The sequence below is a fragment of the Leucopleurus acutus genome, assembly GCF_964270905.1.
Source record: "Leucopleurus acutus genome assembly, chromosome: 19".
NCBI lineage: Eukaryota > Metazoa > Chordata > Mammalia > Artiodactyla > Delphinidae > Leucopleurus > Leucopleurus acutus.
In genome coordinates, this window is record NC_139161.1 from 30,027,861 (window position 1) to 30,051,933 (window position 24,073).

At 54.4% G+C, this 24,073-nt stretch overlaps 2 protein-coding genes across 5 annotated transcripts; both read left to right on the forward strand.

Moving 5' to 3' along the window:
* Positions 1-562: 562 nt before the first annotated feature.
* Positions 563-2,858, forward strand: SEPTIN4 (septin 4; the record flags this gene model as incomplete). Its single annotated transcript, XM_082861594.1, has 2 exons — positions 563-2,090; positions 2,716-2,858. 2 exons carry the CDS (start codon positions 563-565, stop codon positions 2,856-2,858), a joined length of 1,671 nt encoding a protein of 556 aa, XP_082717720.1.
* A 9,052-nt stretch (positions 2,859-11,910) lies between these two features.
* On the forward strand, positions 11,911-23,349 carry LOC309976013 (septin-4). Of its 4 annotated transcripts, none has more exons than XM_082861429.1 (12): positions 11,921-12,008; positions 16,954-17,247; positions 17,591-17,684; positions 18,120-18,206; positions 18,710-18,833; positions 21,492-21,626; positions 21,740-21,857; positions 21,946-22,047; positions 22,245-22,341; positions 22,435-22,597; positions 22,757-22,856; positions 23,128-23,349. In XM_082861429.1, the coding sequence occupies exons 1-12, from the start codon at positions 12,006-12,008 to the stop codon at positions 23,185-23,187; spliced, it is 1,377 nt and encodes a 458-aa protein (XP_082717555.1). In that variant the 5' UTR covers positions 11,921-12,005; the 3' UTR covers positions 23,188-23,349. The 4 variants fall into 4 exon arrangements, with proteins under 4 accessions (XP_082717556.1, XP_082717555.1, XP_082717557.1 ...); XM_082861431.1 differs by having other exon boundaries at positions 11,953-12,008; positions 16,954-16,997; XM_082861432.1 differs by lacking the exon at positions 11,921-12,008 and adding an exon at positions 12,442-12,478 and having other exon boundaries at positions 16,954-16,997.
* Positions 23,350-24,073: the final 724 nt, after the last annotated feature.

The following is a 24,073-nucleotide window of genomic DNA, read 5'->3' on the forward strand; positions in this document are numbered from 1 at the left end:
AGGACCAACCAAATCACCCATGAAACCTGTAAAAAGCTGGAGTTCTATTTTGCTGACTTATATATAGTGCAGTTCCAAACCAAACTGGGACAATTTTGTACCTTGCACCTTATTAAAACTGGGGCTAACACAGTGTGATTGATTTGAGTAGCCTTGCCTTAGTAGCATATTCAGGCTGATTCCTTCTCTCTGGATGAGTCTCTGGGAATTCCTAGAACCTGGGGAGAGTAAGGGAGGATCTACAGCCTTCGTTATACACACCAGGAAATCCTTGTTTTGCTGAGAACTTGGTCAAAGCTTTGGTGGTGTCAGCTCCAAAGACAAATCCACAGTTTCCTTGCAGTTACTACGTAAGAGTATCTGAAGAATTGTGGCTGTATCCCAGAATATTTCATAGGAGGCTCCTTCCTTTATGACATCACCAGGCAGGTAGCTAAGGGGACTATTGGAGACACTTGGAGAGCAACAGCCACCTTTGTGGGAGTGCAAGAACAGCAGGTTTTAAAACAGGGTAAATATTCAGGCTTCATCAGGACCCTGAATACAAGCCAGCCGTTAAAATATGGGCTCTACCCACAGAGGCTCAATCTATCCTGTGGTCAAGACAAATAAAGGTGGGTCCAAGGTCGCAGTTTCAGCACAGAAAGGGGCCGAGGTTACTAACACAACCCCTCAGCGAGGACACGAATACGATCTTGCCTCAAGCCAGCGGCGTGGCACGGCCTCCATGATCCCTTCAGCCCATCGAAGATCAGAAGCTGGGCATTCCACCATTCCCCACTTAGCCTCAGAGTACCCTGGATCTATCACCCCCCACTCAGGGCCAGGCCTCTCCGGAGCACCCAGCTGTCGAACCGAGATCCGATCAAAATCTGAAGCATACCGCCATGCCGTCCAGATCCAGCAGAATGTTAGTACATCCAGAGAGCAAACAGCTAGAAGATGGGGTGAGAGCAAACCAGGGCGTGATACCAATAATCGCTGCTCATTAATTCCAGAGGCCAAATCCTCTCGCCGGTTGAGTTTTGTCAACCAGAAGGACAACTTCACAATCTTAGAAGAAGACCCACCCTCCAAGGTCCAGTACCCACAAGGGGTCAGAGTTCCCCATAGGCCTTTGGTTTATCCAAAGGATGAAGCAGTCCAAACTGAACCCACTCGCAAGAGTTTGACTGCTGCTAATATCAGATCTCCAAGGAGACCCTTTAGCCCGGAACGCAGCGGCAGCCGCATCTGTACAGTCTCTCGACCGACCCAGAGACGGACCCCTGGCCAAGAATCTGAAATGGGCTGTCAAAACTCAATTTACACAGACCCTAAGGCCTTGCATACAAGTATGAACTTGGAATCATCCCTCAGACTCTCCTTCCTTAAAGATTTGGATGGTGGACGCAAAGTTTCTATGCTCCCAGAGCCTGAGTCTATCCGCAAGCATTCTGTCTACACTGAAACCAAGTCCTTCCCAAAGGTCTTAATATCATCAGAAGTGGAGCCCAACGTGAAGTCCTCAATCCGAGGAGACAGTGAGGGTGGCCACAAGGTCACCATCTCCCCCGGGGGACAGTCAGCTTCCCGTGTGACATCTCGAGCCATGTCTGAGAGCCCCTGCAAATCTTCCACGTTTGTCACTCCAGAGCCCATCTATAAGCAGCATACCACAAGACCCTCAAAAAGTAATTATGTGTCCTCAGGACCCACACTTAGGCATCCAGAGCCCTCTGGAAAGCCCTCTGTCCATGCAGAACTGGAACTGACCCCTCGGCCCTTACCCCCTCGGTCCTTACCGAGATATGGGCCAGACTCCTCATGGTGGGCCTTACTCAACCCTGAAGTTGAAATGCCCCAAAGCCAGCCAATAACACTTGATTCCGAGCCTAAGTCCCCTTCTCCCGTAGACCCTTCAATGTCCTTTTTTGAAATGGAATCAAGCCCTTTCTGTGAGGATCTCATGTCCCCGAGAGGGAAGCCAAGTCCATCACCACCACCATCACCAAAGGAGTCTCCAAGCCCGGAACCGCTGAGGGAAGTGTCACAGGTCCGCAAGCACACCTCCAAACAACCCATTCAAAGGTTTAGTGCTTTCTTCTTGGGTATGTGAAGAAGCAGACTACCCAGGTGCAGCCCCAATTTAGTGAGGTGGGATGCTGGGGTGGGCAAGAAGTTCTCCCTCTGCATTCTGGGCCTCAGAGCTGCCCTCCTTTCAGAGCCAAAGTTAGACCCCTCCTTGAGCCCATTGCTCCATTCCTTCCCCACCAGCTTCTCTGAGCTCCAAGCTAATGACATCGATGACGATGCTTGGGCCAGAGTCAGGCATTGACTCTTCCAGGCAACGCTGCTTAGCCTTTCAATGGAAGGTAGTAGAGAGTAGGAAACTACTTCCCGAGAGTGAAGATAAAGAACTGAGCTGGTAAAGAGAATAGGGTCCTCAGGTAAATATTCTGGCCACAAAGTGGGCCATAAATGAGCTGGGACTTAGACTTCCAAGGGGGGAGAGGCATTAACAGTGGCACAAAGAGAGGGTGGGGAAAAAGGGAGAGGGAGGGTGGGAATGTGATATTTAGTCTCAGGCTGGAGGAGCTTCTTGGAGACATCAAGGGCTGAGGGCACCTTTGTGTGGAGAAACGTGGAGCTAGAAAGGGAGATGTTAAGCAGTGAGGGGAGGGGGCGTGTATCCCACAGAGAGAAAAAAAGAGCAACAATCTCTGTTACTTTCAGATGTCTCTGAGGAAATGTACAATCGTGTCATCTGGTGGCTAAAAGGTCTGTGCTTTTCCCTCCTGTGGGTCCACTCTGGGGGGCTGGGAGGCAGGAGGACAGTTGGGAGGGTGGCTCTGTATCCGCAGAGCCAGATCTGTTAGGATGGCCCGTGCTGGGATTCTGACTTGAAGGGGCAGAGGAACTTCTCACCTTGCCTAAAATTCTACCATTAGAGTCATTCCTTTGGGACTTGGAAACTTTTTTCATTCTCAAGAGTCTCCTTTTAATGGGAAGGAGTCACTTTTGGAATGGAGAACGATTTAAGCCCATGGCCTTTCAGTTTAGCTGGTCTTTACCTACCATGTGATAAAAAGCAAACATCAAAAGCCCCGTTAACACAAGTGACCTGCTTCATGGTCTCACTCAGGGCTAACTCCAAACTTATTCAGGTTGAGGGGGTATCCCCACGTGTGTCTCTGCTTCCTCAGAACCCTCTTCAAGCCCCCATCCCAGGATCTGGGAGGTACTTATTGGCTGCTGCCCTGGCAGGCTCTCCAGGGATGTCTAGGTGAGGATATCAGTGGGTCCTGCAGCCAGCCAACTTGAGAATCCCCAGGGTCTGACCCCCCTCCCCCCACACTCACTTTGTGCTCTTGACCTCTCTGATAGGAGGGAAGGTGGGAACCAGTCCTAATACAGAGCATCTTAGTGGCAAGGAATTCCTGCTTCAAGCGTTATGGACCAAAACATGCTCCAGCCCTATGAGCACAAGAGAGGCCAGGGCTCTAGATGAGGACGTTCCTAGAGAGGAGAGAGCCCTGGGAATGCAGTCCAGTCCCCACCAGCAGTCCTGCCCCTCAGAGGGAGCAAAGATCCATAAAGGAGAGGTTTTTAGAATTTTATTACTGGGTTTGAGCCCTGTGTCCACTATTTTCTGACTGTGACCTTGGGCAAGTTATTTTACCTCTCCAATCATTAGTTTCCCCATCTGTTATTAGGAACAATGGCTTCCTCTTAAGGTTCCTGCAAGGACTCACCAAGCTATTACACGTAAAGCACTTAGCATGGTGCCTGGCAACAGTGAGCACACAGTAAATGCTAGCCATTGTTATTTGGGCCACTTTGGACTAGGAAGGGATTTGGGCCAGGTTGTGCCCAAGTTCACTGGACATCTTTAGTAAAATTCTCTTTTTCCCCTCCTGTTGGCACTCTCTGAGTTCCATTTGCTGACCCCCTGGGAATGCCTGGCTTCTACTCTCTCCATTATGACAGATGAGGAGGTAAGAACGCCCCTGGGAAGTTACTTCCCGTCTTTCCGTGCTCCCCTTTATCCAGGTGCCTCTCTTACCCTTTAATGGAAGCAGATGTGAAAGGAGACAGACAGAGGTGCTCCCTATGGTTGGGCAGGTTGTTCACTGCACAAGGGCACCTGGCAGAGAAGCAGGGGCTGAAATCTAGCCTGTGTTCCACTTGCCAAGCTGTGCACCTGTGGGGCTGCCTCTCCCCAGAGGGGCATTTACATGAAGGTACCAGAGCTAGTTGCAACGCTGGAGAGAATGAGTAGAGACCTTTTGGCAAACGATGAATCCTGCCAAGTGCTCTGTGGGAAGGCTGTCTGGGAAGCCATAGGCTAGACCCATCCCCGCTTGGCTCTCCCCTCTCCAGCCTAGGGCACTCCAGAAAGGGGACATTTTTCTGGGTTACACACTATTTGAGTCCTCAACTTGGAAAGGCACAAGGTGAACTCTGCTCTCGGCAGCCCTGTGTCCTGAATTTGGCAAAGCGTGTCCTGATTTCACAGTGCGTTGTTCCTATAAGTACTTTCATTCTTCTTGGTCCATGTTTGATAAGATAGTCCAAGCTCTTTTGCCTTTGTTCTTTGTCTTGCCATATCTCTCCCTTACCCAAAGTCCAGCATGGCCTCTAATGGACTAGCCCAGGATGGACAGTTGACTACAGGTGCAAAAGACAAATGAGATGTGCGTGTGGCAGGGGACAACAGCCAGAACAGCTGCGGGGGATGTGCCAGAAATGCGGCTGCCACCCCCTCTGCCATGGCTGGTTGTCTAGCCCAGGGCCCTGGGCTCAGCTGTGGGTGGGAGCAGCTACTTTTAGAGATTATCTCCATGCAAGACAGTAAATCCTTCTCTCCCTCCTGCCTTTCTCTCTTCCTTCCTTTCTCCTTTTCTCCCTTCCTTCCATAAACAGTTTTTATTCAGATGCTTAGCACTCTGCTAGGCACTATTGAGGAAACCATTGAAGCCTCGCACACACATTCTTTGGCCTTCAGAAACTTACCATCTGGATGGGGAGATAAGACATATGGGCAGGAAGCGTTGAAACAACAATATGAAATAGTCCGTGCTCAAATGTTCAAATGAATGCAACAGACTGAATAAGTGCCCTTGGAGAGTCTTAGGAGAGAGGGAGTCAGCAGGGACTTTGCGGGGAGGCGGTCAGGTTACCCACTCCTTCCCAAAGCCGGCGGGGGGGGATATCCTAACAGCCAGCCTCTTGTTCACCCCTTGATGCAAACCTATACCTTTGGGAAGGGATTAGTATTTCCCCTCATTCAGGATGTGATGCTTTTGACAGAGCAAGTTCCTCCCTGTTTTCCTCCAGCTTGCCCTCTTTCTTTATGCATCTTGTTTTAGTTTAGGAAGTCAAAAGCCTTGGCAGCAGAACGGCTCCTTCTCAAAATAGCTCTTATCCTGTCTCGATAATTGCAGCTCTCCAGCCTGTTCAGCAGCAGAGCTGCTCCCCAGAAGCTGGGAAGAGAAGACTCCCAGGCAGCGGGGCCTGCTGGTCTTCTCTGGATCTCTGGAAGTGGGTGGCATGGAGGTGGGCCCGGTACTCTCCTCACAGGGTGTGCAAGAGCTAGGCCTTCCTCAGACTGCTCCCTAGGCTGCATGGCCCACAGGCAGTCCCAGGATGAAGACTCTGTGGTGCTGGTGTCCAAGGCCTCTGGTTCCTCTCATCTAGGAATGGTTGACTGTGGAGTCTGGTCCAGATTCCATTCCCGGCAGGAATTCTCTGGTGGCCCAGCCATGGCGCCTGGCTCGTGGATGGCAGCCTGTTTGTTGCTGAGCTTCACAAGCCCTTCTGGGTCCACAGCTGGGGACGCAGCGTGATTCAGCCTCCTCCCAGGCGGCCCCTCAAGACCTTTTTGTCTAAGGAGCAGGGTAGACAGATGCTTCTCATCCTTGGTTTGGGACATTAGGGACTGGAGTCTTCCCGGAGGAGGTTATGCTGGACTGAGGGAAACATTCCTGGTGGGTTTTTTTTTGGTACCAGAACTAGCAGAAGCTCAATAGGAAGGTCCTGAGGGTGCCCTCTGCGGTCAGCGGGGGCTGTCTTCTCACACAACCCTGGGGAATTCCCTGGAATAAAGCAGCTCTTGTTGGGAGGGGCTGCCCTTGTCCCAAGATCCTGTGTCCTCAAGGCACCTAACCTACTCACCCTTAGATGTGCTGTCAGGGGACAAGGTGGTTTACTCCCTGCTCTATCAATTATGCAAGGAATCAACTCTGGAAAACAGGCCAGGAACAAGAGGAGGCTGTTTCAGTGATACCTAAGGCACACTTCAGTATCTTAAGGGTGACATGTCGTTTGTCCCTGGGGGATGGGACGGCCAGCCTCCTCTTGGCTCCTGAGTCACAGGGAAGTTTTGCTCAGGTAGACTAACTTGGCAAGGAAGGACCCAGAGCCTAGGAGCAGCACAGGGAGGCTCCGCATTCCTGGGGATGTTAACAGGATCCTAGGATATGCGCTGTCTGGCGGGAACCCCAGAATCATTTTCCTACCCCCTCATTTTCTCTTGCTTTGTACAGAGGCTCATAGTTGAAAGGGAAGGGGGTTGTTGAAAGGATGGAGCAGAGCTGCTGAAAATGGGGCAGGGCACCTTGGGAGGCTTTTCACAGCAGCCTGACCCTCGCTACCCCGCTGCTTTTCCTGTCAGATGGTACCTTGTTCCCTGCAGCTATCGTGGGCAGTCAAGCCCAGAGCAGGATGGGAGGCTGGAGACCTCTGGCCCAGACTTGCTATTTCGGGCACAGGCTAGGTTGACCAACTCATCAGGGTTTGCCCCGGGTGCTCCTGACTTTAACATTGAAAGTCTTGCATCCTGGGAACTCCCTGAGTCCTGAGCAAACCGGGACAGTTGGCCACCCTAGGGCAGATGGTGTGGTATGCCTCAGCAAGAGCCCCTGGAAGCACAGGGCAGGGGGGTAATGTCCTACCTCCACCGGGAGACCTGGGCAGATTGCTCCCTCTGTCCGTACAATGAGGGCAGGAAAATGCCATGCCTTCCTCCCGAGCTTGATGGCAGAATCCCTTCACTTTTTTGTTCTGCCCAGCATGAGCACACATAGGGAAGAACCAGCCACATCCATTTTGGACTTTCTAGTGTATTTCCAGAAGCTACTTGGTTCCCTGCCTGGAACCCATCTCCAACATTACACATTTCTATCAGAGTAGTTCGGTGCTGTTTAAAGTGGTGGGTTTTTCAGGTAAGAAGAGAGACAGTGGGCCTGAGTAGACTGGGCAGCTTGGCCTCAGAGGGCAGGTGCATACGCAGATGAGAAAGAAAATCTGTAATGCAGAAGCCATCTGACAGCTGCTCAGCCAGAGGAAGGCTGTCCTGAGTGACAGAAATGATCATGTCCCTTCACCCTCCTCTGCTCAGCTGCCTTTGGCCCAGCTGCCACGAGGGGAGAAGCAAGAGACAGCTGCACCTTGGGGGCTGAATGCAGGCCTGGAGGAGGACAGAATGCAAGGCAGCTCCTGAGGGAAGCTCAGACCCTGACACTGTAGATGGGAGGACTGGGTCAGCCAGTCATTTCCTTGGCACACCTACCACCGGCAAAGTCATCTAGCTCCAGGGCTCCCAACAGTGGCTGTGTTGGGGAATTGGGTTCAGTAAGTCTGAGACCAAGACCTGTTTTCTAGAGATAGAGTGGTGTCTAGCTGGAGAAGCTGACTCCACAGTTGGTGGCAGCATGGTCATTCCAATGTCACTTTAGACTAAGTCTTCTCTCCCATCCCTCTACACCCATTACACATGCACATGCTCATTCTTCGGAGGGAAGGCATTTGAAATAGTCACAGTTGACAGTTGCTAGTTTGGTGTTGATCATTTCGGTGTTAGCTGAGATAATAGCTGCCGTTCATTTTAGTGATTATACCTGCGCTAAGTGTATCGCCTTAGTGAATCTTCACAGCAAACCTATGAGGTGGACTTTTTCTCCCTATTTCACAGATGAAGACACCGAGGCCCAGGGCTTGCTCATCAGTGCCTGGAGCGCTCTAGGGAGCATCTTGCCCCAGGGGTTCATGTGTGGTGTATAAACTCCTTTTCTGTAGTCACATATTCCTGGGAGATAACTTCCTGATATTTCAGTAGCACCGTTAGATATCAAGAATTGTGAGAGGAAAGGTTGTAGTGGGGGTAACATCTGGGTCTCTGCCTTTGAACTGAGAGGCTGGGAGGTCAGCGTGAGCTGGTAAACAGCCAGAATGAAGGGCAGGTTATGGGTCAGCGAAGCCCATAGCCTCAAGGCTTGTCTGTACTCCAAAATCAGAGTGGAAACTAAACAGTGATTCCTCTTGGTCAATCCATATCGATCAGACATCTCTTGGGGGCAGAGGCCTGATCACCCAGGCAGACATCGCGTGACATATTCACTGAGTTGAAGTGAGTAGAGGTTAAAATAGAAAACATACTCCCCATCCTTGAGGGGCTTGTGGTTAATTTGGAGAGAAAAGTATACAGATGGATCACTTGGAAGGAAGTGAATATCAAAGGACAAACAAAGTCCAGGGCAACGAGTCAGCGAAGCTTCCAGCATGGAGGCCCTTGGAGGGTCAACACCAGGGGGAGACAGACTTTGGCTCAGGTGGTGGTAACTCACCACCCAAAGATTGAAGGGCAGCTGTTAGAGCCAATGAGTTTTTGGCCATGGAAGATATTCGAGCAGAGGCTGGAAGGTCTAGGGAGGGGGACTTGAAGGGAGTCAGACACGCAGGGGGTAGTGGTATTAAGAGGTGTGCAAGTCCCTTCCATCCCTGAGCCTCCTGTGCCCTGTCCTGCCACAGAGAGGATGTTGGAAGGGCCCTCTGGCTGGCTTCTATCACCCTGCTGGCTCTGGAACTGTCCCTTGCTGCGGCCGTTCAGCAGGTGCCAGGAAACACTGTGTTCCCTGACCTTGCTGCCCACATCTCGTGCCTGCCCCAGGATCATGGGACACTGGGGAGCAATAAGGGAAGGAGTGAGGCTTAGGGTATTTTGGTTTCTTGCCTCTGCACAGACCTTGCCGGACAGACTGGCTAAGGTTTCCTTGAAAGACACAAGCCAGTGATAGATAGACGTTTGGCTCCACCAGGGCTCTCTGACTGTATCATCACTGACTCAACACCTCTGGGGCAGGGGTACTATTAGCTCTTGCACCCAAACTGCTACCGAGAGGCAAATGTGGCCTTTGCTAGTCAGGCGGATCTGAAGTCCTGATTTCCGGTGGTAATTACTCTTTATTCTTGACTTTGGACCTGGGCCCTGGCTTGGCCCAAGTGCAGCATCCTTGTTTGCCATCACTGTGCCATATACCCTTCACCCATGCGCGGGCAGGAAAGATCCAGTGGAGGGGGGGCCAGGAGGTTTTCCGTAAAGACCATATTAGCCTGATCTAAGTAGAGGGGGCCCAGGACAGCAGACTGGGGCCGTGGTTGCTGATATGAGTTTCCCAGAAGAATCACCCTCTGTGCAAGGTGTGTGTCGACTCTCCAGACGCTTGGCTTGAATACCCGACCCCAGCAGTGCCCCGGAAATTGTACCCTAGTCAAGGACATCAATGCCTGGTGGGATGTTGAATTTCTTTCTTCCTTCCTTCCTTCCTTCCTTCCTTCCTTCCTTCCTTCCTTCCTTCCTTCCTTCCTTTTCTGCCTGCATGGCTTGCAGGATCTCAGTTCCCCAACCAGGGACTGAACCCAGGCCCCAGCAGTGAAAGCCTGGAATCCTAACCACTAGGCCACCAGGGAACTCCTGGGATGTTGAATTTCAAGAGAGCTCCAAGAGCTGAGGGGCACTGAGGTAAGGTTGGCCAGACAACCTGCTGGCTGGTGGTGGCACAGAGCACACAGTGATCAGTGACTCACACAAGGGCTGCTATATCTCAGCCCTGCTTCTGACCAAGTGTCAGACTCTACCTGTCCCAATACAGAACATGAGAGCTGGAGTTGAGGGTAGAACAATCCTCTCTCTCAACGGGGGAAACAGAAGCACAGGGAGGGGAAGGGACTTTCAGGCAGTGAGATAGTTGCCAGAGCTGGCATGGGGACTTACTCCTGGGCCAAGTTCTCACGGAGACCCCTGAATTGCTACAGGGCTAGCATGCGGGGCTGTATAGGTAGAGTGACCCAGAGTCTACCTTAGGCTTTTATTTTGCCCAGCCCATGCTTCATGTTGGGCCTGCGACCATCAAGACCATGAGTTCCATGGTCCCTCCCTCTTTCGGGGCCTCACTTCCTTCAAAGCAAGCTGGCACCAACATGCCTTAGGAAACACAGGGCTCTCTGGGGTCTGGGCAGCAGGTGCCAGATCAGAGCTGGGATTCCAGCTGCAGCTGAGGATGAGCTGCTAGCTGAGATGTGTTTGTGTCTACACTTGAGCAGCAGCCAGAACTGGGGGAAGGAGGGACATTATGATTGTGGAAAATAAGCCTTTGTGATAGGGCCTGTCTTCCTTGACATAGGCTTTCTCCCTTGGGCCCAGCACTCACAGTCCAGGCCTTGCAGACTGAAGCATCCAAGAGGTATTCTTTTTTAATTTATTTATTTGTTATTTATTTTGGCTGCACTGGGTCTTAGTTGTGGCACACAGGACCTTTGTTGCAGAATGCGGATTTCTTAGTTGCAGCATGTGGGCTTCTTAGTCGTGGCATGCGAACTCTTAGTTGCAGCATGCATGCGGGATCTAGTTCCCCAACCAGGGATCGAACCCGGGCTCCCTGCACTTCTTTAAGCAATGACACCCCTTCTATCCTCCAGCCCACCATTGCCAAATATTCAATAGCAGTCCCATGTTTTCTGAACCTGATCTCACCTGTGGTACCCAGGCCCCCTCCCTCTCTCTGCTGAGTTTTGACAGATCCCAACCAAGACCACTGGGTCACGGATCACACTGAAATAGTGTAGGCAGGCCTCTAGCACTTCTACCAATAGAGGGAGGGGGCCATGCCTGTGGCCTCAGTTTTGTCTAAAAGGTATTCAAGCCAGTCAGTCTGCCCTGGAAGAGGACTCTTGGAAGTCAGGGAGGGGCATGCTGCTGGAAACTTCCACAGAAGCCTGACCAGCTCAGACCTGTATTAGCTCAGGAAATCCCCACCAACTCCCCACCCCCTAAGCATCTATGTTCTCCTAGCTGCTGCTGACGCTTCTGAGCCTCTAATGCCTCTAAAGCTGCTGGGGATTCTGTTCCCACAGCATCTCACCTGCTTGCCCAGCATGGCCTCTCCTGAGGCCCCCACCACCTTCCACAGCCACAGGCAAGGCTTCACTTCCCCGGAAAGGCCACTCAGCCTCTCCCTTCCATTCTTCCAACAGATGATCCCGGGATAACTTATGCAGCAAATCCTCTTTAATCTTTAATGTAGGGTCTTGCACGAAGGGAACCTCCTGTCTCTTCCTCACAGCTTGGCTGGAGGTGGAGATTGTCTGACATTCCACCTTAGGAGGTGTACAGACGGTATGGACAATCAGTAACTTGGACATCAGCTGGGTTCAATTCCCACAAACCTTGTGGACTCTCCGGGGTAACTGATCGTTTCTCCCCAACCTGTGAGGCAAACCCCCCTCTCCTTCCAAAGGTTTCTTCTCCTGGGGACACCAGGTGGGCCCTTCCTTTTTCTTTGGGGACTGGCTCAAGCCCCCACGGTGCTGCGCTGCCTGGGCAGGCCACTCTTTAGGGCCTGAGTGAGGAAGAGCCAAGTGACCAGAGAAGCCCTGTCTCGAACGCCTCTCCGCACTCTGTCTCCGGGGGTCGAGCGCTGCAAAGCCCCACGGCGGGCCGGCCACCCCTTGCCCAGCCTGCTCCGGCTCCCCGCGCCGCGGAGGTGCAGGCCCCGCCCCGGGGCCGCCCCGCCCCGCCCCGCCCCCCGCCGCCGGGCCCCGCCGCCGGGCCCCGCCCCCGGCCGGTCCGCTCTCTGGGCGGCGGGCGGCGGGCGGGGGCAGGCGGTGTGGTGAGGTCGGCACGCAGCTCCGGCCGCGGGTCGCTCGGGCGCTGTCCAGGCGGAGCCGGCCCGGCCCGGGCTGCAGCCATGGTAAGGCTGGCGGGCGCGGGGCGGGGCCGGGCGCGCAGGGCCCGCCGCTCCCGGGCGGCTTCGCCGAGACCCGCGGCGCCGCAGTCCGGGCTGTGCGGGGCGGGAGGCGCTGTCGCCTGCCGCGGGCACAGACAGGCTGGCGGACGGCGCTGCGTCGCTGCTCCCAAGTTTCTTCTTCTGATGCGAGCGGACACGGAGTGGGCCCCGGCCACCGGGGTGCTGCCCCGTTCTTAGACGGAGGGGTGGGTCCGTGCTGGGAGGGGAGGGGGCGCCGGCCGAGACGCGCTGGTGGGCTGGGGTGAGTGAGTCAGGCAGGGGCGGAGGTGAGGGTCCCCACCCTTGCCTAGATCAGCTGTTACCTGGGTGACTCTTCCTCGCCCACCTACCCTAGGCTCAGGGACCAGCACCAACTTCCTTGGAAAACACACACAGGAGGCCCGCAAACACTGCCTGCCTCGCCAAGAGGGATGGTGAGACGTTTGGGCCCTCCCTTCCCACAGCACCATCTGCCCAGGGACCTCAGAGAGAGGGAGGCCCAGCCACCATCCTACCCCGTGGAATCAGCTATATCCCTCTGCCTCTGAGACAGGAACCATGGGGAATCTTCCTCCTGCTGCATCCTCCCCCCTCCCCCCAAACCAGGTCCCTCTGCAGTGATGGAGGGTGGAGGGAACTCATTCCTGCCACCTGCCTGTGGTGGGAGGAGAAACAGTAACCCCAGCCAACCACCCTGAAGACCCCCCAGGTAGGAAGTTTTGATGTTTGGCCGTGAGGGTGTAAGCTCTTTTCCTGCCATCATTGCCAGAGCCTGCCACAAGCACATTATGCTGAGTGTCAGGGCCTCCAGGCCCTATGCCAGCTTCTCCTCCCAGTCTGGAAGCCCCCTAGCCTTTGCCCTCTGCATTGGGAAGCACAGGCTGTTTACAGCAGGAGGAGATCCGTGACCAGCCTGTGGGGCAGGATGTTGGCTGTGGGCAGCCTCCAGAGAGGAACTCCCCGGGCCCTGTGGAATCAGAAGCTTCCAGGTCTAGAAAGGCCAGGCTTTTGGGCTCTTCTCTCTCAAGCTGTGTCCAGGCCGAGGCCCAAGTCTTGGCCAGGAAGTCTTGGTGACACTGTGACCTTCCCCAAAGGGGGGTTTCCTGGGAGAGGCCAAGTGGTGCCTGTCTTTATCCCTGCCCCCATCCTTCTCCTCACATGGGGACGGACAGACTGATTGTCCCAGGGATGGAAGCCTGGGGGAGCACTGATTGTTCTTAGTGCCAAGTGTCCCTAGTGCAGGGGCCGAGAGGGGCTTTTTCTGCCACACACTAAGTTCCGTTCAGCTGAGGTCTCGGTGCTTCAGCTTGGCTGAGGCCACCCTGTTCCTCTGTATTTAAAGGCACCCTGTCAGCACCAGCGTCCTCAGCCTCAGGCCCCTGCCTCAAGCCAGCCCAGTCCTTAAGCTGACGGGGTTCATGTCAAGCCAGACTTCTCCATGAGGGTCACTTTGTGAAAGGACATCAGGCATCCAGCTGCTTCAGAGATCAGTGGGGAGAGCTCCCCAGCCCAGGAGCCCCAGGGGTTTTGAATTGGCATGCAAAAAGAAGGACTTGGCTAACATGAATAACCATCCTGTGACTTGAGATGTACCTTCTCTCCCCAGGTTCAAAGCAGCCTGAGGTATCTGTCATCTGGGAGTGCTTTCTTTCCCCAGCCTTCCTGGGAGGCAAAGAAGGGCCATTCACAATTGGACATTAGGGCCCTGAAATTAAGACACTATTCAAAATCACAAAGGGTATTTCTAGCCAAACCAGAAACACTGGCCTCCTGACTCCTAGTCAAGTGCTCCATCTGCTCCCAGTTAGGTCCCTCAGTTTGTCTCCCACCTAATCGGCAACTTGGAAGCCTCTGGGATCCCAGCCTCTCCTTGACCTGAACTCATGCCCCTCAGAGACCAAGTGTTAGCAGCTCCCCTGCTGACTCTCTGAAAGTGATGGGGTGATGAAAGTGATACAGGTCCCCATGAGTCAGAGGTCAGGTATCCTAGGATGGAAGGAATCCCTGCAGCAAAGGCCTCTCTGTGGCTGGGACTCTCTGCAGGGAAATCTAGGGGCGGATTTCTGAAGGCAGTGCGGTTCTCCACTGAGAGAACACAGAGGGACACTGGGAAGAAAAGTGGGGCCATTCCTAAGAGAACATACACCCAGGGGATTATAGGACACCCCACACTACTTCAGCACTGCTTGAAGTTAAGGCGAAAGAGATTGGAATCCTTCGGGACTGGAGTCTCCTGGGTAGCTGCCCCACGTACTGATGGACCAGGTCACCTTGGGGACAGGTCTCAACCCTCTGACAGGCCTCAGTGTCCTTGGGGGTTACAGGAGAGGCCAAGTGGATCAAGAGCCTGTGTGGCAGACAGACTTGGGAGGCTGGTGCTGTGCCCATCGGGGTAGGCAGCGGGCAGGCATCACGGAGCAGCCAATCAGAGGAGGAGGGGACTGCAGAAAAAACGAGTGATCCTGCTGCAGCTGAGCTGTCCTTGGAGGGTGGGAGCCACGGGAAGGGAGGAGGAGGGGTTGGGGAAGGACATTCCACAGGCTTTTTTGGCCCCTGACAGACACAGGGGGGTCAGAGAGAAAGGGAAAGGAGCAAGTCAGGACGCTGGATTCCAACAAGAGCATCAAGACCAGGCTGTTTCTGTGTGTGAGGAACTTTTCTTGGGAGATAAAATTAGACCTAGAGCTTGCTGACAGGGAGTCTGAAGCGTGGGACATGGACCGTTCACTGGGATGGCAAGGCAGTTCTGTCCCTGAGGACAGAACTGAAGCTGGGGTAAGGTGCTGCTCTGGGAGATGGGTGGACCCGCCCTGTCTTCCCCCTGCATTGTCTGGGATTGGGGCTCAAAGTCAGAAAATGATTTGGTCACTGGCGGAGCCGGGGGCAGGGAAGGACAGACAGGAGGTGAGGCCCCTCGTGTCCTAACTCCTTGTCTAGAGCCCCTGTGGGCCCCTCCGTGCTGATGAGCAGCTCCCTGGCATGGAGAGTGGTACTGGGTTCCTGGCGACTCTACTTGAAGATTGCAAGGGCTGGGGGTCTCCATCAGTGCCTTCCTTTCTCCCTTCCTTGCAGCCCCGCCGCTCAGTGCCCCTGGGGAAACCAGGCGGAGTGCAGTCCTCTCTCTCCCACCCTCAGCCTGACCCCCAGACCGACTGCTGCGTCACTGTGGGGTTGTGCAGAGGGGCAGGATTTCCCCGAATTCCCCAGACTCTTCAGCTGCCACCCCCAGCCCCATCCCTTCTCTGTTGCCATATAATTAATCGTCCAAGCTGGGACACTTTGCAGAGTGAAAAGGGGCAGTTATGCCAGAACAACAAACATAAACTGGGATGTGTGGTCACCCCACCGGCCCCCACAAATACTGTGGGTAAGAAAAAGCCTGTTGGGTCAGGCTTGCCTCAGGACTGTCTCTTCTGGCCACTTGGCCCCTACCTGCTGTTTCCAGTTTCCGTCTAAAAGGCCCCCTTTCCTGTCTAGGCAAGCCCTGGAGACCACGGCTATAAGCAGGTATGGGGACTTGAGAGGCGACCGCCTGGAAGTAGCTCCTAGGGGACTTTCCCCTCTAGCTTCCCCCTCTAGTCCATTCCCTCTGCATAAACCTGGCGGCGTGACTGCATCCCTCAGTTCTTCCCTTTGTAAAACGGGGGCCTGCAGGAAGGCCGCGGCCGTGTTATCTCCCCTCACCCTGGCTGGGACTCCACAGTGGTCTGGGGTAGCCCCCGCTGGCTTGGCTGACTCCCAGAGGGTGAGTCAGCCTGTGAAGCCGGCCCTTGTCCGTTGTCTGGGGGAGGCACGTGGGTTTTGTGAGGCCGAGCTGAGCCCAGCACCGCCAGGCACTCCGCAAAGGGGGCTGGCCCCAAAGGAGAGAGAGGAAGCTTTAGGGTCTGGAGCTGAGGGTCAGAGTGCGGGGGGGGCAGTGACCTGCCTTCCCAGCTGGAGATGGAGTGGAGCAGGTCTCCACAGAGGAGCCAGCCCCTCGCTGCCTACCACCCGTGCGGTTCACAGTTGAGACCAGACCCCCTCCCGCACTGCAGGCTAAAGCCTATCTCTGGGCACAGGGGGCAAGGGGCAGCTGCGGGTGCTTCCCCCTATACATCCCTCACAGTTGGGGGCTGTCAGACGTGTCCTGCCATCCTCCCTCACCTGGTCCCTCCCAGCTCCCCTTCACCCACACTCAGCATCCACTGGCAGGTTTCCCCTTCGCTCCTGGGGCCCAGGCTCAGGCTCTGTGTGGCTCAGTGTCTGGAATAAGGGGGGTCAGGTCAGCTGTACTGAGTTCTGGGCAGTGAGTCCTGGGGAGTGAGCACCTGCAGTAGAGTCCGCACCTCAGTCCCAGAGCTCAGCTCCTGCAGTGACAGGAGGCGAAGAGACCCTGCTGGCTCTTGATTTGCCTGGGACTGGGAGCTCCCTTCTCCCCTCCCTCGCTCCCTCCTGCCCCTACCCCATTCTGGCTGTCTGCACTCTCCTTGAGTCCTAGGCCACAGTCTCCTCTCGGCTCTGATGCCTCTGTCCGCTCCCGCTCATTCAGCCTGACTTCCTGGCCTTTGGGGCAGTCCCTGGTCCTGGCTTGGAAGGGCAGCCTCAACAAGCGCCCTGCTGAGAGGGACCATTGGGACTGGAGCTACTCAGTTCCCAAACTGGAGCAGTTTGCAAGGGCTCTGGGGGCTGCCCAGGGCTGCTGCTGGACCCCAGGGCCTTTCCTGACGTCTTGGACCCTTGCACCAGGGAGGCATGTGAGCAGTTGCGGGAGGGATGGTGAGCGCTTCCTCTGGCTTGGCCGCCTGTGCAGTTTCTTTCCCTTGTAACCATAAGTGCTTTCCTTTCTCCCTCTCGCCTTCTCCTGTCTTCCTCCTTCATTCTTCCCTTCCTGCCACCTGCCCGCCTACCTCCCCCCACCCCGAACCCTCAGATCAAGCGCTTTCTGGAGGACGCGGATGATGCAGAACTGAACAAGTTCGTGAAGGATTTCCCAGGAAGCGAGACCTACCACCAACCAGAGGCCAAGACCTGGGTGTCCAGGCCCCAAATCCTGGAGCCGAGGCCCCAGGCCTCGGACCTCTGCCAGGATGACCTGGAGTTCAGACCCCCTTCGTGGCCCCAGCCCTCTGACAGCCAGCAGTACATCTCTGCCTCAGCCCCTCTCAGCCCCTCAGCCCGGCCCCGCAGCCCGTGGGGCAAGCTCGATCCCTATGACTCCTCTGAGGTAGAGCCTCCAGCCCTGCCTTTGCCTCTCAGTGGGCTGGTGCAGGAGGACCCAGGGAGGGAGGAGAGGGAGCCCAAGCGTGTGTGTACGTGCACGTGTGGGTGTGTGCGTGCGCACGCGTGTGCGTGCTGAGCTGGAGCCCCTCTCTGTCCTGTGTTGGCCCCAACTCTGTGGTGTCACCCCCCAGGTATGTTGGAAACTGACAATACCAGCAGGGACGGGAGCCCAGCTGGTAGCCCCAGGTGGGGCCTCAAAGGAGGCTGACTCTGCTCTTTAAGGCTGGCGTTGGGTCCTGGGGTTCTTCTGCCTATACCCTGATGCACTCTGCCTTCTCGTCCACTAGGATGACAAGGAGTATGTGGGCTTTGCGACTCTTCCCAATCAAGTCCACCGAAAGTCCGTGAAGAAAGGCTTTGACTTTACCCTCATGGTGGCAGGTAGAGCAGGGGTGGGGCAGGGCAGGGCTGGGCAAGAGGTGTCTCAAGTGGGGATGGTCTATATGTGGGGAGTGGGCATGGGTAGGGCAGGAGAAAGCCAGGGGCTGTGTCTTTTTGCAAAACAGCTGGGAGACGCGGGTGGCCAAAAGTATGTATATGTTGCAGGAGAGGGGGTGGTGACAAGGTACAAATAATATTTAACCCTCAGCTTTCTAGTAGTTGCCTTTCTCTGTGTGACCTTGGGCAATCTCTTATCCTCTCTGGGCCTCATCCAAATGAGAAGGCTGGACGAGCTCTTCCAGCTCTGCTGTAGTTTAGTCTCTTCCCAATTAGATGAGAGAGCGGCTGCCCCCGCAACCCCGCCACCTTGGTCCGGCGGGGTTGCCTCTTGGTTACAGATCTGATTTGGTGCCTCTGTCCTCTCTCCCCTGTCAGGAGAGTCTGGTCTGGGGAAATCCACTCTCGTCAATAGCCTCTTCCTCACTGATCTGTACCGGGACCGGAAACTCCTCAGTGCTGAAGGTGAGGAAAGGAGAGGAGCATGGAGACAGGCAGGCAGAGCTGACTTGGGAAATCGAACTGACTGCAGGCTCTGAGGGATGGGACCTTCCCCAGCACGCAGGAAGCCATGGCTTCCTAGAGAGACTGCTGGCATCTCTCTGTAGGCCTATTTGGCCTGGAAGCCCACCAGCCGGCTCCCTAAAGATTTGGGTGCCGAAGCAGGGCAGGGACCAGAGTCCTGCTCTTGGAGTGAGTCTCTGACCCCCAAAGGATTCCAGGAATCCGAGAAAAGAGCCGGGAGCAGAGAAGAGGCTGGGGCCAGAGCCAACAGCCACCGGCATTTCCTGTGTTGGGAAATGTGCTCCTTGCTGGTTCCCAGAGAACAGGCCCCCAGGCAGCCCCCGGGGGCGGGAAGGGGGGCAGTGTGGGTGAGGCAGTCTGGGCCGCACTGGCTGGGGTGGGTGGTGTGTCCTGACTGGGCAGGCCCTTGCCCTTGCCCTGGCCTCAGTTTCCCCCTTCTCCAGAGCGGATCATGCAAACAGTGGAGATCACTAAACATGCAGTGGACATAGAAGAGAAGGGTGTGAAGCTGCGGCTCACCATTGTGGACACACCGGGTTTTGGGGATGCGGTCAACAACACAGAGTGGTATGTCTGACCAAGCACAGCCCCTGCCCCGACCCCCACCAACTCCGTACACACACACAGGGGCGCACGTAGGCTCAGACACACCCACAATTGTCAAGAAGAAGGGGTTTGTGCCCTCGAGCGTGCCACTGCCCTTTACCGGACAGCTGTCTCTGTAAAGTGAGAGGGAAGGCCTTGGAACAGATGATCTCTAATGTTCCGTTGATTTGACCCACAATTCTAGAATGGGGTTGAGGACACAGATAGGAAAGAAGAGCCTCAAGAAAGCAAACACATGTGAAAACGTGTAGCACAGTGCCTGACACATAGTAGGTGGTCAGTAGTTGTCACCCTCCCTCCTTCCATTCCTTTCACCAGCAACATTTTAGGTGTTACAAGCAAGTTATGAAAGACGTGAGAGTGCGTCGAGGGAGGGGCGAGGGGAGAAATAAGAGGCAAAGGGAGAACATGGGTGGAACTTTGTTTAAACTCCCGGGACCCTCTAGGCCACCTGCCAAAATAAAAGGTGGCTTACCAGCCCCACCGCAATCATCCCTGACATTTTTTTCAGGAACTAGAAGGATGCTTAGATAATGGTCAGTCAGACAGACCTGAGTAGATGAGGAGAATGGGTGATAAGGACAGGAGAAATGGTGATGCCTTTGATGAGGGAGTTAGGCAGGGTGGTGCGGAGACACCTAGACTGAGAGTTCAGATCTTGATGCAGCATTTAGGAACTGCGTGATCTTGAGCAAATGACCACATTCCCATTTCTTCAACTGAAAAATGCTGGCCTTACCACCTCACCCAGTTGATCTGAAAATCAACCCAGGAAGATGCATGTGAATATGCATTAAAAATATACAGTTTTGGGATTCCCTGGTGGCGCAGTGGTTGAGAGTCCGCCTGCCGATGCAGGGGACACGGGTTTGTGCCCCGGTCCAGGAAGATCCCACATGCCGCGGAGCGGCTGGGCCCGTGAGCCATAGCCGCTGAGCCTGCGCGTCCGGAGCCTGTGCTCCACAACGGGAGAGGCGACAGCAGTGAGAGGCCCGCGTACCGCAAAAACAACAACAACAACAAAAAAGCATACAGTTTTTACAGGGCTGTGTACATTATACTCATGAATATTAAGATGATAATTTCAGGATCAGTGAAACATAAAAGTGTGGGGTCCCCTGTTCAAAATGATTAAGAATTTCAGCATGGCCACAGCAGAGAATAAACCAAACGTGGGCCTCTCTGAGCGCAGGGCCCCGGTATGACTGCACGGGTCACACGCCCAGGAAGCTGACCCTGGATAATTGCCTCACAGACTGATCAGACCCTTACGGACCTTTCTGTGCTCTGAACCACTATCCCCTCCATTTGTGCTTGATCATCACATCATGTGACTTTCGGCTCAGCACATTGGTTCATCTTCAACTTCATGATCTAAGCCTTGAGGGGAGGCCCACTTCTTATATTCTTGCCACACACTGTGCTGGTACATGGTGCATGGTCTCTGTAAATAGTCCTGCTGGATTGAGGTGGTCTCCAGTCATCACCACCCTTCCGGATCGGGGACTACGTCTCAGCAAACTGGGCTCGCCCTGAAACTCGAGCCCCAACCAGCACCTGCCTCGTACTTTAGCAAGTATCATTCCCTCCTTCAATCAGTCTACTTACCTCCTCTTGCCTTCCATAATAATAATAATTTCACCTGCCTGGCACCTCACAGTTTGCAGGGCACCACCACGTGTTCTCATTTAGTGAAGCAGCAGATGAGGTGTCTAGCCTGTGCTGGACATTTTAAGGGATGCAGAACAAGTGTAAATAATCCTCGTCACTGGGAGGCTTACAGTCTAGTGGCAATGGGAGTGGGGGAGTGGGGGGCGCAGCAGGTCTCTAACGTGTGTCAATCAGGTAAAAACTTAGCTTAGTAAGTGGGTCGGGCATTGTGGTGGCGGACACACTGAACTAGGAGTCAGAAGGCGAGGAGCCTGAGTGGGTAGAGAGTTTGCTAGCTGAAGTGATCTGGATTAAGTCTCTTCGCAGCTCTGGATTTAGCTTCTTCACGTATAAAATGAGAATAATGATGCTCATAATGGCCACCCATCAGGGCACCTATCAGTGAGGATGAAACTCAATAACAGAAGAGCAAGAGACTTGAGGTTGTTGAAAAAAAAAAAATATATATATATATATAAAAAACACCTCTGTGTGTGGTGACGGGAAGGGGAGAGCAGTGTGCATTGCTATAGTCACAGGACCCTTCATGGGAGAGATGGTTCTTGGATATGGCTTTGAAGGATGGAGAGGTGGAGGAGAGGATGGAACCACACGAACAAAGGCTCTGAGGCTGAACTGCGAACCTGACTTAGGGCTGCCCTGGCCTCCAGTTGGTTTTCACCTGCCGGCACCTTGCTAGTCTTATTGCTTTGTTTGGTCACCTGGGCTCTTTTCCTTTCATCAAGCTAGTATTTATTGACCTCTGGCTGTGTGCTTAGTCTGATTTTCCGTCAGGATGTTTGAGATGCACCCCTGACCCACCCAGGTACCTCCCTGATGATGTAATAAAGCAAGTCGGGGAATAGCAAAGTCTTGAAAAGACTGCTCGGGGCGTGGGCTCCTTGCAGGCCCAGAGCTCACTAGGCAGCCCTCACTTCCAGTTTCTCTGCTTGTCTGTCCCTGCCCCAGCTGGAAGCCTGTGGCAGAATACATCGACCAGCAGTTTGAGCAGTATTTCCGAGATGAGAGTGGCCTGAACCGCAAGAACATCCAAGACAACAGGGTGCACTGCTGCCTGTACTTCATCTCGCCCTTCGGCCACGGGTATGGTCTGAGCCTGAGGCTCCTGGCACCACCGGGTGTTGCCAAGGGAACAGGCCAAGAGCACCAGGGGCAGGGCTGCCACTAGCAGGTGGTCACAGTTTCCTGTTCCCCAGGCTCCGGCCATTGGATGTTGAATTTATGAAGGCCCTGCATCAGCGGGTCAACATCGTGCCTATCTTGGCAAAGGCAGACACACTGACACCTCCGGAAGTGGAGCGCAAGAAACGCAAAGTGAGGGAAGCTGGTGGGGGAGGGGAGCAGGTGGGCTTCTGGAAAGGATGGGGTCCCCAGAACTATGGGCTCCTCATGTGTTTGCCAGATCCGGGAGGAGATTGAGCACTTTGGAATCAAGGTCTACCAGTTCCCAGACTGTGACTCTGACGAGGATGAGGACTTCAAATTACAGGACCAAGCCCTAAAGGTGGGGCCACCCCAGGGCATCCCTTTCCCATCTTGTTTCTTCTGGGCAGAAAAGAGAAGTAGAATTCTATATAATGGTGGGCTATTGGGGTGGAAGAGGACCCTGGTTTCCTAGCATGAACCAGAGAAGATGAAGATAAAGGTGGAAAGGAACAGGTGAGAATGGCGGTGTTGACAGACACCCCTAACTTCTTCCAGGAAAGCATCCCATTTGCTGTAATTGGCAGCAACACTGTGGTAGAGGCCAGAGGGCGGCGAGTTCGGGGCCGGCTCTACCCCTGGGGCATTGTGGAAGGTAAAGCACTGAGCTTGTGACCAGGGTATCTCCTTGCCCTCAATGGTTCTCCTCTACCCATGCGCCTGGCTGACCCCTAGCCTTGCTGTGCAGTGGAAAACCCAGGGCACTGCGACTTTGTGAAGCTGCGGACAATGCTGGTGCGTACTCACATGCAGGACCTGAAGGACGTGACCCGGGAGACACATTATGAGAACTACCGGGCACAGTGCATCCAGAGCATGACCCGCCTGGTGGTGAAAGAACGGAATCGCAAGTATGGCCAAAGGCCAGGACAGAGCTGGCAGGGGTGGGGTTTGGGACACAGCCTTGGGTGAGACAAAGCCCTTCCTTTGTTCTATAGGCTCTGGGCTCAATCCAAGCGGGTGCTGGGGTCTCCCTAGCCTTACCAACCCCCCTTTCCCCTCCCCCTCAGCAAACTGACTCGAGAGAGTGGTACCGACTTCCCCATTCCTGCTGTCCCACCAGTGACAGATCCAGAAACCGAGAGGCTGATCCGAGAGAAAGATGAGGAGGTGAGAGTTGGGTGGGGCAGTAGGGGTTGCCAGCCTGAGAGGACCCCTGCTTAATCACAACCCTCAGTATCTCTTGGTTTGGGAATAGGAATATCCCTGGCCCTGGTACATATCTGGATCCTGGATTGGTGGCTTAGTGGTTCTACCCAGAGACTCCATCACACCTCGGGGCTACCAAGGCCCTGGCTGAAGGGATTAGAGGTTGGGGGCACCTCTCTAAATCTATAGGACTCTCTGAAAGGCCCCACTTTGATTCATGTGCCTGTTCCAGCTGCGACGGATGCAGGAGATGCTGCACAAAATCCAAAGACAGATGAAGGAGACCCATTAGCTGGCTTTCAGCCTTGAATATTTAAACGCCGCCTCTTCGTCCTGCCTATGCCGGCCCCTCCCAGCACCAGCTCTGCTCAGGCCCCTGCAGCTACTGCCACTTCGCCTTACATCCCTGCTGCCTCCCCAGAGACTCAGAGGAAATAAAGTTTAACAAATCTGTAGGTGGCTTCTGGTGTCACTGTCTGTATCTTTATAAATTTATTTATTTAATTTAGTTTTGGCTGCGTTGGGTCTTTGTTGCTGTGCGCGGGCTTTCTCTAGTTGCGGCAAGTGGGGGCTACCCTTCGTTGCGGTGCACGGGCTTCTCATTGCAGTGGCTTCTCTTGTTGTGGAACACAGGCTCTAGGCACGTGGGCTTCAGTAGTTGTGGCATGGGAGCTCAGTAGTTGTGGCTCGTGGGCTCTAAAGTGCAGGCTCAGTAGTTGTGGCGCACTGGCCTGGTTGCTTCACGGCATGTGGGATCTTCCCGGACCAGGACTCGAACCCGTGTCCCCTGCATTGGCAGGCAGATTCTTAACCACTGTGCCACCAGCGAAGCCCACTGTCTGTATTTTTACCATCTCAGGGAAACCAAGAAGATCCTAGGACCCCGTTTTGAAAGGTTGCTGGAGGAGGGTGCTGGCTTCTGACTTTTAGTAGGGAAGGGAGAGTGGGGAAAACTTTCCCCTCTCATGACAGGGTTCAGTCCGTGCCCAGAATCCAGCCTGGCCTGTCCATCCTCCTGACTGTCTCTCTCCTGCCTCTGTTATATGGAACCCCTCTCATCTTTATCACATACAGTACTGACAACCCCACAGAAGTTTAGGTTTTGATATCTCCCCCGAGAAAACATCGTATTAATTGCATGCAGCCTTCGTATTTCCCCTGATTTGGGAAAAGGGATA